Source organism: Agelaius phoeniceus, unplaced genomic scaffold (genome assembly GCF_051311805.1).
Source record: "Agelaius phoeniceus isolate bAgePho1 unplaced genomic scaffold, bAgePho1.hap1 Scaffold_400, whole genome shotgun sequence".
Classification (NCBI taxonomy): Eukaryota; Metazoa; Chordata; class Aves; order Passeriformes; family Icteridae; genus Agelaius; species Agelaius phoeniceus.
In genome coordinates, this window is record NW_027509987.1 from 5,708 (window position 1) to 20,692 (window position 14,985).

Genomic DNA, 14,985 nt, shown 5'->3' on the forward strand with positions numbered 1-14,985 from the left:
TTTTCCTCATTAAAAAATCCAAATTTTTGGGGAACTTTCCTATGGAAAAAACCCCAAAAAATCCAATTTTTCCTCATTAAAAATCCCCAATTTTTAGGAATTTCTCTGGAAAAAAACCCCAAAAATTCTGATTTTTTCCTCATTAAAATCCAAATTTTTTGGGATTTTTGGGGATTCTTTTGGAATTTTCCTATGGAAAAAACCCCAAAAATTCCAATTTTTACCCTTCAGAAAATCCCAATTTTTAGGAATTTATCTGGAAAAAAAACCTCCAAAAAATCTGATTTTTTCCTCATTAAAAAATCCAAATTTTTGGGGGATTTTTCCTGAATTTTCCTATGGAAAAAAAAAACCCCAAAAATTCCAATTTTTCCTCATTAAAAAATCCCCGATTTTTGGGAATTTTCCTGAATTTTCCTATGGAAAAAAACCCCAAAAATTCCAATTTTTTCCCATTTTTTGGGATCCAAACCTGGGAATTTTCCTATGGAAAAAAGCCCCAAAAATTCCGATTTTTCCTCATTAAAAAAATCCAAATTTTGGGGGATTTTCCCTCAATTTTCCTATGGAAAAAAACCCCAAAAATTCCAATTTTTTCCCATTTTTTGGGATCCAAACCTGGGAATTTTCCTGCATTTCTGGGCATTTACAAGGAGCAAAAACCCTCTGGATCAAAGCCTTCACTGCCCAATAATCCACGGAATTTTCATGGATGTGGCGCTGGAATTCCAGCAAATCCTGACCCTGTGGGGAGAAAATTCCAAAATTTATTCCAAAATCTCCATTTTGGGAATTTTTGCCCAAAAAATCCTGGAAATTTGGAGCAAATTCCGCAAAATTCCACCAAAATTCCACTTTTTTTATCCCAAAATTCCGTTTTTTACCCAAAATTCCCCTATTTTTTACCCCAAAATTCCATTTTTCCCCTAAAATTCCATTTTTCCCCCAAAATTCCACTTTTTTTATCCCAAAAATTCCTTTTTTTAACTCCAAAAATTCCATTTTTTTTACCCCAAAATTCCACTATTTTTACCCCAAAAATTCGATTTTTTACCCAAAATTTCTATTTTTTTGCCCCAAAATTCCACATTTTTAACCCCAATATTCCACTATTTTTTACTCCAAAATTCCACCTTTTTAACCCAAAATTGCACTTTTTTTACCCAAAAATTCCATTTTTTAACCCCAATATTCCAGTATTTTTACCCCAAAATTCCACGATTTTTTACCCCAAAATTCCATTTTTAACCCCAAAATTTCCATTTTTAACTCCAAAATTCCATTTTTTACCCCAAAATTCCACTATTTTTACCAAAATTTCAATTTTTTTACCCCAAAATTCCCCCATTTTTACCCCAAAATTCCACCTTTTTTTACCCCAAAATTCCAATTTATTGCCCCAAAATTCCACTGCTTTTACCCCAAAATTCCACTATTTTTTACCCCAAAATTCCATTTTTTTACCCAAAATTCAATTTTTTTTACCCCAAAATTCCATTTTTTAACCTGATTTTTCCCTATTTTCCAATTTTTTCCCCATTTTTAACCAATTTTTTCTGATTTTTCCTGCTTTTTCCCCCATTTATTCCTGATTTTTTTCCAAAATTTTCCCCCAACTTTTTCCCAATTTTTTTCTGATTTTCCCCAAATTTTCCCCAATTTTTTTTTATTTTTTCCAATTTTGCCCCATTTTTCTCCAATTTTTCCCCAAATATTTCCCCAATTTTTTCTGAATTTTTCCCACATTTTTTCTGATTTTTTTCCAAATTTTCCCCGAATATTTTCCCAATTTTTCTGAATTTTTTTCCCGATCTTTCCCCAAAATTATTGTCATTTTTTCCAAATTTTTCCCCAAATTTTTCTCCATCTTTCCCCAAATTTCCTCGATTTTTCCTATAAAATTGTCCAAATTTTCCCTGATATTTTACCATTTTTCCCAATATTTTCCCAATTTTTTCTGATTTTTTCCCCTGTTTTTTCCCAATTTCCCCCAAAATTTTCCTCAGATTTTTCCCAATTTTTTCCCATTTTCCCCCAATATTTCCCCAATTTTTCCCCAATTTCTTCTGAATTTTTCCCAATTTCCCCTCAATTTTCCCCCAATATTTTCCCATTTTTTTTCTGCTTTTTTCCCTTCAATTTTTCCCAAAATTTTCCCCAAAGTTTTCCTCAGATTTTCCAGATTTTTTACCATTTTCCCCCAATTTTTTCCCAATTTCTTCTGAATTTTCCCCAATTTTCCCCTCACTTTTCCCAATTTCCTCCCAATTTTCCCCCAATTTTTTCCAATTTTTCCCCAAATTTTCCCTATTTTTTCCCAATTTTTCTGAATTTTTCCCCCATCTTTCCCCAAAATTTTTGCAAGTTTTTCCAATTTTTTCCCCATTTTTTCCCCACAATTTTCCCATACAATTGTCCAAATTTTCTCTAATTTTTTACCATTTTCCCCAATATTTCCCCAATTTTTCCAATTTCTTCTGAATTTCCCCCCAATTTTTTCCCAATTTCCCCTCAATTTTCCCAAGTTTTCCTCAGATTTTCCTCCAATATCTTCCCAATTTTTCCCAATTTCCCCCCAATTTTTTCCCAATTTTCCCTCCGATTTTCCCCCAATTTTTTCCCAATTTTCCCTCAGATTTTCCCCCAATTTTTCCCAATTTCCCCTCAGATTTTCCCTTATTTTTCCCAATTTTCCCTCAGATTTCCCCCATTTTTCCAAATTTTCCCTCATATTTTCCCCCATTTTTCCCAATTTTCCCTCAGATTTTCCCCCATTTTTCCCAATTTTCCCTCAGATTTTCCCCAATTTTTCTTCAGATTTTCCCAATTTTTTTCCCATTTTCCCTCAGATTTTCCCCTATTTCTCCCAATTTTTCCCCAATTTTCCCTCAGATTTTCCCCAATATTTTCCCTCAGATTTTCCCCCATTTTTCCCAATTTTCCCTCAGATTTTCCCCAATTTTTCCTCAGATTTTCCCAATTTTTTTCCCAATTTTCCCTCAGATTTTCCCTCAGATTTCCCCCCTTTTTGTCTCAATTTTCCCTCAGATTTCACCCCATTTTCCCCAATGTTCCCTCAAATTTCCCCCAATGTTCCCTCAGATTTCCCCCAATTTTTTCCCATTTTCCCCTCAGATTTCCCTCAGATTTTCCCCAATTTTTCCCAATTTCCCCTCAATTTTCCCCCAATTTCCCCCAAACTTTCCCCTCAGCTTTCCCCCATATCCCCCCATATTTCCCCCCTTTTCCCAATTTCCCCTTGTATTTTCACCAATTTTTTCCCAATTTCCCCTCCATTTTCCCCCAATATTTTCCCAATTTTTCCCTCAGATTTTCCCTGAGATTTCCCCCCTTTTTTCCCAATTTTCCCTCAGATTTTCCCCAATTTTTCCTCAGATTTCCCCCAATTTCCCCTCATATTTTTCCCCAATTTCCACTCAGATTTCCCCCCATTTTTCCCCAATTTTCCCTCAGATTTCCCCCCAATTTTCCCTTAGATTTTCCCCAATTTTCCCTCAGATCTTCCCCAGTGTTTTCCCAATTTTCCCCCAATATTTTCCCAATTTCCCCCAATTTTCCCAATTTTCCCACAATATTTCCCCAATTTCTTCTGAATTTTTCCCAATTTCTCCCCCAATTTTCCCTCAGATTTCCCCCAATTTTTTCCAATTCCCCTCAATTTTCCCTCAGATTTTCCCCCATTTTTTCCCAATTTTCCCTCAGATTTCCCTCAGATTTCCTCCAATGTTCCCTCAGATTTCCCCCCAATTTTTTCTGAATTTTCCCTCAGATTTTCCCTCAATTTTCCCTCAGATTTTCCCCAATTTTTTCCCAATATTCCCTCAGATTTCCCCCAATTTTCCCCTCATATTTTCCCCCATTTTCCCTCAAATTTCTCCCAATTTTCCCAAACTTTCCCTCAGTTTTTCCCCAATTTTCCCCCCGATTTTCTCCAATTTTTTCCCAATTTTCCCTCTGATTTCCCCCAATTTTTTCCCCAATTATCCCTCAGATTTCCCTCAATTTTTCCCAATTTTCCCTCAGATTTTCCCTCAGATTTTCCCCCAATTATTTTCCTCATATTTCCTCCAATTTTCCCCTCAGATTTTCCCCATTTTTCCCCCAATTTTTTCCCAATTTTCCCTCAGATTTCCCCCATTTTTCCCAATTTTCCCTCAGATTTTCCCCCTTTTTTTCTCAATTTTCCCTCATATTTTCCCCCATTTTTCCCAATTATCCCTCAGATTTCCCCCAATTTTCCCCAATTTTTTCCAATTTTCCCTCAGATTTTCCCTCATATTTTCCCCCATTTTTTTCGCGATTTTCCCTCAGATTTTCCCCTATTTTTTCCCAATTTTTCCTAATTTTCCCCCAATTTTTCCCCAATTTTCCCTCAGATTTTCCCTGAGATTTTCCCCATTTTTCCACAATTTTCCCTCATATTTTCTCTGAGATTTTCCCCATTTTTTCCCAATTTTCCCTCAGATTTTCACCCAATTTTTCCCAATTTTCCCCCATTTTTCCCAATTTTTTCCCAATTTCCCCTCAATTTTCCCTCAGATTTTCCCCCAATTTTTCTGAATTTTCCCTCATTTTTTCCCCCATTTTTCCCAAACTTTCCCTCAGTTTTTTCCCAATTTTCCCTCAGATTTCCCCCAATTTTCCCCCAATTTTTCCCAATTTCCCCTCAATTTTCCCTCAGATTTCCCCCAATTTTTTTACCAAATTTTCCCTCAGATTTTCCCCATTTTTTTCCCAATTTTCCCTCAGATTTTCCCCAATTTTTCCCAATTATGCCTCAAATTTCCCCCAATTTTTTCCCAATTTCCCTCAGATTTTCCCCATTTTTCCCAATTTCCCCTCAGATTTTCCCAATTTCCCCTCAGATTTTCCAAATTTCCCCATAGATTTTCCCCATTTTTTCCCAATTTTCCCTCAGATTTTCCCTCAGATTTCCCCTTTTTTTCTCAATTTTCCCTCAGATTTCCCCCCATTATTCCCAATTTTCCCTCAGATTTTCCCCAATTTTTCCTCAGATTTTCCCTCAGATTTTCCCCAATTTTCCCTCAGATTTCCCCCAATTTTCCCCTCATATTTTCCCCCATTTTTCCCAATTTCCCCTCAATTTTCCCTCAGATTTCCCCCAATTTTTTTACCAAATTTTCCCTCAGATTTTCCCCATTTTTTTCCCAATTTTCCCTCAGATTTTCCCCAATTTTTCCCAATTATGCCTCAAATTTCCCCCAATTTTTTCCCAATTTCCCCTCAGATTTTCCAAATTTCCCCACAGATTTTCCCCATTTTTTCCCAATTTTCCCTCAGATTTTCCCCAATTTTTTCCCCAATTTCCCCTCAGATTTTCCCCCTTTTTTTCGTCATTTTTCCCTCAGATTTCCCCCAATTTTCCCCTCATATTTTCCCTCATATTTTCCCAATTTTCCCCCATTTTTCCCAATTTCCCCTCAATTTTCCCCAATTTCCCCTCAGATTTCCCCCCATTTTCCCAATTTTCCCTCAGATTTTCCCTGAGATTTCCCCTTTTTTTCCCAATTTACCCTCAGATTTTCCCCCAATTTTTCCCAATTTTCCCTCAGATTTCCCTGAGTTTTTCCCCCATTTTTCCCCAATTTTCCCTCAGATATTCCCCCATTTCCCCAATTTTCCCTCATATTTTCCAGCAATTTTTCCCAACTTTCCCTCAGATTTCCCCCAATGTTCCCTCAGATTTCCCCCAATTTTTTTCCCAATTATCCCTCAGATTTCCCTCAATTTTTCCCAATTTTCCCTCAGATTTTCCCTCAGATTTTCCCCCATTTTTCCCAATTTTCCCTCAGATTTTCCCCCAATTATTTCCCTCATATTTCCTCCAATTTTTCCCCCGTTTTCCTCAGATTTTCCCCAATTTCCCGAATTTCCCCTCAGATTTTCCCCCAATTTTCCCTCACATTTTCCCTCATTTTTCCCATTTTCCCTCAGATTTCCCTCAATTTTTTACCAATTTTCCCTCAATTTTCCCTCATATTTTCCCCCATTTTTTTCTAATTTTCCCTCAGATTTTCCCTCAGATTTTCCCCCATTTTTCCCAATTTTCCCTCAGATTTTCCCCCAATTATTTCCCTCATATTTTCCCCCAATTTTCCCCTCAGATTTTCCCCATTTTTCCCCCAATTTTTAACCAAATTTCCCTCAGATTTTCCCCATTTTTCCCTCAGATTTCCCCCATTTTTTCCAATTTTCCCTCCGATTTTCCCCCTTTTTTCCCAATTTCCCTTCCATTTCCCCCAATATTTTCCCAATTTTCCTTAGATTTCCCCCAATTTTTTCCCAATTTTCCTCAGATTTCCCCCAATTTTCCCTCATATTTTCCCCAATTTTATTCCAATTTCCCCTTTAATTTTCCCCCCACTTTCCCCCCCTATCCCCCCATATCCCCACCTGTCTCTGCAGGCACAGGTGGCTCCGCGCCTCCGCCCGTCCCTTCCGGCCCTGCCGCTTTCCTGCACGAAGCGCTCGGCGCTGCCGGCGCCCCCGTGGTGCAGGACGGCGCTGACGGGGGCCCTGTCCAGGCCCAGGCCGATGCAGGCGGTGCCGCACAGGACCCAGAGCGCGCCGGCCGCCAGCGCCCTCAGCACGCGCCGCCTCTGGAGGGCGCTGAGGCCCGCGTGGTACGCGGCGGAAACCTGAACGGGCCGCGATTTCCCTGGAAAAAAAAACAATTCCATGGCTTTGAGTCAGTTATTGTGCAATTCCGGCTTTAGTTCCGGAAAATTCTCCCAAAAATTCCACCCTTTTCCCCTCACAATTCCCTCATTTTTCGCTAATTATCCCCAGTTTTCATGCATGGGCCCGGGCCGTTCCTAGAAAAACCAAGTTCTGAAGCTTTGAGTCAGTTATTCGGCAATTCCTGCTTTTTTTCCAGAAAATTCCCCCAAAATTCCACTCTTTTCCCCTCACAATTCCCTCATTTTTCTCCCCAATTTTCCTGCACGGGCCGGGATTTCCCTGGAAAAAGTAACATTTCAAGGCTTTCAGTCACTTATTCTGCAATTCCTGCTTTTTTTCCAGAAAATTCCCCCAAAAATTCCACCCTTTTCCCCTCACAATTCCCTCATTTTTCACTGTTTGGCCCCAGTTTTCCTGCACAGGCCGGGGCTGTTCCTGGAGAAACCAACAATTCCGAGGCTTTAGGTCAATTATTCTGCATTTCCGGCTTTAGTTCTGGAAAATTCCCCCAAAAATTCCACCCTTTTCCCCTCACAATTCCCTCATTTTTCGCTAATTATCCCCAGTTTTCATGCATGGGCCCGGGCCGTTCCTGGAAAAAGCAACAGTTCCGAGGCTTTCACTCAGTTATTCTGCATTTCCTGCTTTAGTTCCGGAAAATTCCCCCAAAAATTCCACTCTTTTCCCCTCACAATTCCCTAATTTTTTCTCCCCAATCTTCCTACATGGGCCGGGATTTCCCTGGAAAAAACAACATTTCCATGGCTTTCAGTCACTTATTCTGCAATTCCTGCTTTAGTTCCGGAAATTCCCCCACAAATTCCACCTTTTCCCCTCACAATTCCCTCATTTTTCACTGTTTGGCCCCAGTTTTCCTGCACGGCTCTGGGCTCTTCCTGGAGAAACCAACAAGTCCACGGCTTTCACTCAGTTATTCTGCAATTCCTGCTTTTTTTCTGGAAAATTCTGTGAAATTCCCCCCAAAATTCCACCCTTTTCCCCTCACAATTCCCTCATTTTTCGCTATTTGTCCCCAATTTTCCAGCACGGCCTGGGCTGTTCCTGCAGAAACCAACAGTTCCAAAGCTTTCAGTCACTTATTCTGCAATTCCTGCTTTAGTTCCAGAAAATTCCCCCAAAATTCCACCTTTTTCCCCTCACAATTCCCCGATTTTGCGCTTTTTGTGCCCAGTTTTCCTGCACGGGCCTGGGCTGTTCCTGGAAAAAAAACAACATTTCCAAGGCTTTCAGTCACTTGTTGTGGAATTCCAGCATTTTTTCCACAAATTCTGCAAAATTCCCCCACAAATTCCACCCTTTTCCCCTCACAATTCCCCATTTTTCACTCATTTGGCCCCAGTATTCCTGCACGGGCCGGGATTTCCCTGGGAAAAACAACATTTCTGAGGCTTTGAGTGAATTATTCTGCAATTCCTGCTTTAGTTCCGGAAAATTCCCCCAAAATTCCACCCTTTTCCCCTCACAATTCCCTCATTTTTCTCCCCAATTTTCCTGCACGGGCTGGGATTTCCCTGGAAAAACAACATTTCCAAGGCTTTCAGTCACTTGTTCTGCAATTCCTGCTTTAGTTCCAGAAAATTCTCCCAAAAATTCCACCCTTTTCCCCTCACAATTCCCCGATTTTGCGCTTTTTGTCTCCAGTTTTCCTGCACGGGCCCGGGCTGTTCCTGGAGAAACCAACATTTCCTGAGGCTTTCACTCAGTTATTCTGCAATTCCTGCTTTAGTTCCGGAAAATTCCCTGAAAAATTCCACCCTTTTCCCCTCACAATTCCCTCATTTTTCGCTATTTGTCCCCAGTTTTCATGCACGGCCCGGGCTGTTCCTGGAGAAACCAACAGTTCCTGAGGCTTTCAGTCACTTGTTGTGGAATTCCAGCTTTTTTTCCTCAAATTCTGTGAAATTCCCCCACAAATTCCACCCTTTTCCCCTCACAATTCCCTCATTTTTCACTCATTTGGCCCCAGTATTCCTGCACGGGCCGGGATTTCCCTGGAAAAAAACAACAATTCCATGGCTTTCAGTCACTTATTCTGCAATTCCTGCTTTAGTTCCGGAAAATTCCCCCCAAAATTCCACCCTTTTCCCCTCACAATTCCCTCATTTTTTGCTATTTGTCCCCAATTTTCCAGCACGGCCTGGGCTGTTCCTGCAGAAACCAACAGTTCCAAAGCTTTCAGTCACTTATTCTGCATTTCCTGCTTTAGTTCCGGAAAATTCCCCCTAAAATTCCACCCTTTTCCCCTCACAATTCCCCGATTTTGCTCTATTTGTGCCCAGTTTTCCTGCACGGGCCCGGGCTGTTCCTGGAAAAAAAACAACATTTCCAAGGCTTTCAGGCACTTGTTGTGGAATTCCAGCATTTTTTCCTCAAATTCTGCAAAATTCCCCCACAAATCCACCCTTTTCCCCTCATAATTCCCTCATTTTTCGCTATTTGCCCCCAATTTTCATGCACTGCCTGGGCTATTCCTGGAAAAAAACAACAATTCCAAAGCTTTCACTCAGTTATTCTGCAATTCCTGCTTTAGTTCCAGAAAATTCCCCCAAAATTCCACCCTTTTCCCCTCACAATTCCCTCATTTTTCACTGTTTGGCCCCAGTTTTCCTGCACGGCTCTGGGCTGTTCCTGGAGACACCAACAAGTCCACGGCTTTCACTCAGTTATTCTGCAATTCCTGCTTTTTTTCTGGAAAATTCTGTGAAATTCCCCCAAAAATTCCACTCTTTTCCCTCACAATTCCCTCATTTTTCGCTATTTGGCCCCAGTTTTCCTGCACGGGCTGGGATTTCCCTGGAAAAAGTAACATTTCCAAGGCTTTCACTCAGTTATTCTGCAATTCCTGCTTTAGTTCCAGAAAATTCCCTGAAAAATTCCACTCTTTTCCCCTCACAATTCCCTCATTTTTCACTCATTTGGCCCCAGTTTTCCTGCACGGCCTGGGCTGTTCCTGCAGAAAACAACAGTTCTGAAGCTTTCAGTCAGTTCTTCTGCAATTCCTGCTTTAGTTCCAGAAAATTCCCCCAAAAATTCCACCTTTTTCCCCTCACAATTCCCTCATTTTTCTCCCCAATTTTCCTGCACAGGCCTGGATTTCCCTGGAAAAAACAACAATTCCGAGGCTTTCACTCACTTATTCTGCATTTCCTGCTTTAGTTCCAGAAAATTCCCCCAAAATTCCACCCTTTTCCCCTCACAATTCCCTAATTTTTCACTGTTTGGCCCCAGTTTTCCTGCACGGCTCTGGGCTCTTCCTGGAGAAACCAACAAGTCCACGGCTTTCACTCAGTTATTCTGCAATTCCTGCTTTAGTTCCAGAAAATTCTGTGAAATTCCCCCAAAATTCCACTCTTTTCCCCTCATAATTCCCTCATTTTTCACTCATTTGGCCCCAGTATTCCTGCACAGGCCGGGATTTCCCTGGAAAAAACAACAATTCCATGGCATTCAGTCACTTTTTGTGGAATTCCAGCTTTTTTCCCTCAAATTCTGTGAAATTCCCTCAAAAATTCCACCCTTTTCCCCTCACAATTCCCCAATTTTGCTCTATTTGGCCCCAATTTTTGCTTCAAATTCCCCACATTTTCTTGCATTATTCCTTTTCCCCAGTTTTCAGAAATTCAATGATTTTCCCACAATTTCCCCTATTTTTGCCTCAATTTCTCCAAATTTTCAGGAATTGTTTCATTTTCTCCATGGTTTTCAAAAATTCAATGATTTTCCCAGAATTTTCCTCTATTTTTACCTCAATTTCTCCAAATTTTCTTAAACTTTTCCATTCCCCCATACTTTCAAAAATTCAATGTTTTTCCTGCAAATTTTCCCCTATTTTTGCCTCAATTTCTCCAAATTATTTTTCCTCATATTTTCAAAAATTCAATGATTTTCCCACAATTTTCCCCCAATTTTTGTCTCAATTTCTCCAAATTTTCTTGAATTGTTTCTTTTTTCTCGTATTTTCAAAAATTCAATGATTTTCCCCACCAATTTTCCCCTATTTTTACCTCAATTTCCCCAAATTATTCCTTTTTCTCATATTGTAAAAATTCAATGGTTTTCCCCCAAATTTCCCCTATTTTTACCTCAATTTCTCCAAATTTTCTTGAATTATTTCTTTTTTCCTCATACTTTTCTAAAATTCAATGATTTTTCCAAAAATTTTCCCCAATTTTTGCCTCATGTTCTCCAAATTTTCTGGAATTATTTCTTTTTTCTCATATTTTCAAAAATTCAATGATTTTCCCACCAATTTTCCCCAATTTTTGCCTCAATTTCTCCAAATTTTCTTGAATTATTTCTTTTTTTCTCATACTTTTCAAAAATTCAATGATTTTCCCACAATTTTTACCTCAATTTCTCCAAATTTTCTTGAATTATTCATTTTTCTTCATACTTTTCAAAAATTCAATGATTTTCCCACAATTTCCCCTATTTTTACCTCAATTTCTCCAAATTTTCTTAAATATTTCCTTTTTTTCTCATATTTTCAAAAATTCAATGATTTTCCCACAATTTTCCCCTATTTTTGCCTCAATTTCCCAATTTTCTTGAATTCTTCCTTTTTCCTCATATTTCAAAAATTCAATGATTTTCCCACAATTTCCCTCTATTTTTGCCTCAATTTCTCCAAATTTTCTTAAATTTTTCCATTCCCACACATTTTTCAAAAATTCAATGATTTTCCTACAAATTTTCCCCTATTTTTGAATTATTCCTTTTTTCTCATACTTTTCAAAAATTCAATGATTTTTTCCTTATTTTTACCTCAATTTCTCCAAATTTTCTTAAATTATTCCTTTTTTTCTCATACTTTTCAAAAATTCAATGATTTTCCCCACAATTTTCCCACAATTTTGCCTCAATTTCTCCAAATTATTCCTTTTTCTCATATTTTCAAAAATTCAATGATTTTCCCACAATTTTCCCCTATTTTTACCTCAATTTCCCCAAATTTTATTTAATTATTTATTTTTTCTCATATTTTCAAAAATTCAATGATTTTCCCACAATTTTCCCCAATTTTTACCTCAATTTCTCCAAATTTTCTTAAGTTTTCCCATTCCCCCATACTTTTCAAAAATTCAATGTTTTTTCCTACAAATTTTCCCATATTTTTTGAATTATTCCTTTTTTTCTCATACTTTTCAATAATTCAATGATTTTCCCACAATTTTCCCCTATTTTTACCTCAATTTCTCCAAATTCTTCCTTTTTTCTCATATTTCAAAAATTCAATGATTTTCCCACAATTTCCCCTATTTTTACCTCAATTTCTCCCCAAATTTTCTGGAATTATTTCCTTTTCCCATGGTTTTCAAAATTCAATGATTTTCCCACAATTTCCCCTATTTTTACCTCAATTTCTCCAAATTTTCTTGAATTATTTATTTTTTCTCATATTTTCAAAAATTCAATGATTTTCCCACAATTTTCCCCTATTTTTACCTCAATTTCTCCAAATTTTCTTGAATTATTCCTTTTTTTCTCATACTTTTCAAAAATTCAATGATTTTCCCACAATTTCCCCTATTTTTGCCTCAATTTCTCCAAATTTTCTTGAATTATTTATTTTTTTCTCATATTTTCAAAAATCCAATGATTTTCCCACAATTTTTGCTTCAAATTCCCCACATTTTCTTGAATTATTAATTTTCCCCAGATTTCATAAATTCAATGACTTTCCCTCAAAATTCCCCAATTTTTACCTCAATTTCTCCAAATTTTCTTGAATTATTCCTTTTTCTCATGTTTTCAAAAATTCAATGATTTTCCCACAATTTCCCCCAATTTTTACCTCAATTTCTCCAAATTATTTTTTTCTCATATTTTCAAAAATTCAATATTTTCCCACCAATTTTCCCCTTTTTTTACCTCAATTTCTCCAAATTATTTCTTTTTTCCCATATTTTCAAAAATTCAATGATTTTCCCACAATTTCCCCAATTTTACCTCAATTTCTCCACATTTTCTTGAATTATTCTTTTTTTCTCATACTTTTCAAAAATTCAATGATTTTTCCCCTATTTTTACCTCAATTTCTCCAAATTTTCTTGAATTATTTCTTTTTTTCTCATATTTTCAAAAATTCAATGATTTTCCCACCAATTTTCCCCAAATTTTACCTCAATTTCTCCAAATTATTTCCTTTTTCTCATATTTTCAAAAATTCAATGATTTTCCCACAATTTTCCCTATTTTTACCTCAATTTCTCCCCAAATTTTCTGGAATTATTTCCTTTTCCCATGGTTTTCAAAAATTCAATGATTTTCCCACAATTTTCCCCTATTTTTACCCTCAATTTCTCCAAATTTTCTTACATTATTTTTTTCTCACACTTTTCAAAAATTCAATGATTTTTCCCAAAATTTCCCCTATTTTTACCTCAATTTCTCCAAATTTTCTGGAATTATTTCCTTTTTTCTCATATTTTCAAAAATTCAATGATTTTCCCACAAAATTTTCCCCTATTTTTGCTTCAAATTCCCCACATTTTCTTATATTATTCCTTTTTCCCATGGTTTTCAAAAATTCAATGATTTTCCCACCAATTTTCCCCAATTTTTACCTCAATTTCTCCAAATTATTTCCTTTTTTCTCATATTTTCAAAAATTCAATGATTTTCCCACAATTTCCCCAATTTTTACCTCAATTTCTCCAAATTATTTCCTTTTTCCTCATATTTTCAAAATTCAATGTTTTTCCTACAAATTTTCCCTATTTTTTGAATTATTTCTTTTTTTCTCATACTTTTCAAAAATTCAATGATTTTCCCACAATTTTCCCCTATTTTACCTCAATTTCTCCAAATTTTCTTGAATTATTTCTTTTTTTCCCCCATTTTATGTCTGGAATTCTCCAAATTTGCTTGAAATTCCCCAATTTCTTCCTGAATTTTTCCCATTTTCCTCAGAAATCTTTTTAGATTCCTTCCATTTCCCTCACTCCTTTAAATTCCCCAAAATTCCAATAATTTCCCCCATTTTTCCTCCATATTTTTCCCATTTTTGCTTCAAATTCCCCACATTTTCCCCTGGTAAAAATTCCAAGGGTAATCCAAAAAAATTCCACAATTTTCCCCCCAAATTCCCAGATTTTTCTCTCATTTTGGCCCAAAATTCCCCAATTTTCCCCAAAATTTCCCCCAAATTTTTCCCATTTTCCCCCCCAAAAATTCCCATTTTTTCCCCAATTTCTCCCCAAAATTCCTTGAATTTTCCCTGATTTTCCTCCAAATTTTCCCCCAATTTTTTCCCAAAATTCCTCACTTTTCCCCGTTTTTTTCCCAAATTCCCCCAAATTTTTCCCCATATTTTTCCCCATTTTCTCCCCAAAATTCCTTGAATTTTCCCTGATTTTCCTCCAAATTTTCCCCCAATTTTTCCCAAAATTCCTCAACTTTTCCCCATATTTTTTCCCAATTCCCCCAAATTTTTCCCCATTTTTCCCACTTCCCCCCCAAAATTCCTTGAATTTTTTCCTGATTTTCCTCCAAATTTTCCCCCAAATTTTTTTTCCAAAATTCCTCAACTTTTCCCCATTTTTTTCCCAAATTCCCCCAAATTTTTCCCCATTTTTTCCCATTTTCCCCCCCAAAAATTCCCATTTTTTCCCCAATTTCTCCCCAAAATTCCTTGAATTTTCCCTGATTTTCCTCCAAATTTTCCCCCAATTTTTTCCCAAAAATCCTCAACTTTTCCCCGTTTTTTTCCCAAATTCCCCCAAATTTTTCCCCATTTTTTCCCATTTCCCCCCCAAAAATTCCCATTTTTTCCCCAATTTCTCCCCAAAATCCTCAACTTTTCCCCATATTTTTTCCCAAATTCCCCCAAATTTTTCCCCATTTTCTCCCCAAAATTCCTTGAATTTTTCCTGATTTTCCTCCAAATTTTCCCCCAAATTTTTTTTCCCAAAATTCCTCAACTTTTCCCATTTTTTCCCCAAATTCCCCCAAATTTTCTCCTAAATTTTCCTCCAATTTTTCCCAAAATCTTCCCCCCAATTTTTTCAAGAATTCCCATTTTTTCCCTTGATTTTCCCCAGAATTCCCCAAATTTCTTCCCATTTTTCCCAAAATTCCCCCAAATATTTTCCCCAATTTCCTCTAGAAATTCCCAAATTTTTTCCTCTCATTTTTCCCAAAATCCTCAATTTTTTCCCCAAATTCCTCCCCCCAATTTTCCCCCAAAATTCCCCCCAAATATTCCAAGGTTTCCAAAAACTTTTTCCCAAATTTCTCCAG

At 37.2% G+C, this 14,985-nt stretch overlaps 1 protein-coding gene across 1 annotated transcript in view; it reads right to left on the bottom strand.

Moving 5' to 3' along the window:
* Positions 1–618: 618 nt before the first annotated feature.
* LOC143693209 (ATP-dependent DNA helicase Q4-like) overlaps positions 619–14,985 on the bottom strand; it is a gene marked incomplete at both ends in the record, with an annotated part of 45,378 nt that continues 31,011 nt past the window's right edge. Inside the window, 3 exon segments of the mRNA XM_077173213.1 lie at positions 619–744; positions 6,436–6,467; positions 6,470–6,700. Coding sequence (XP_077029328.1) covers positions 619–744; positions 6,436–6,467; positions 6,470–6,700 — 389 coding nt within the window.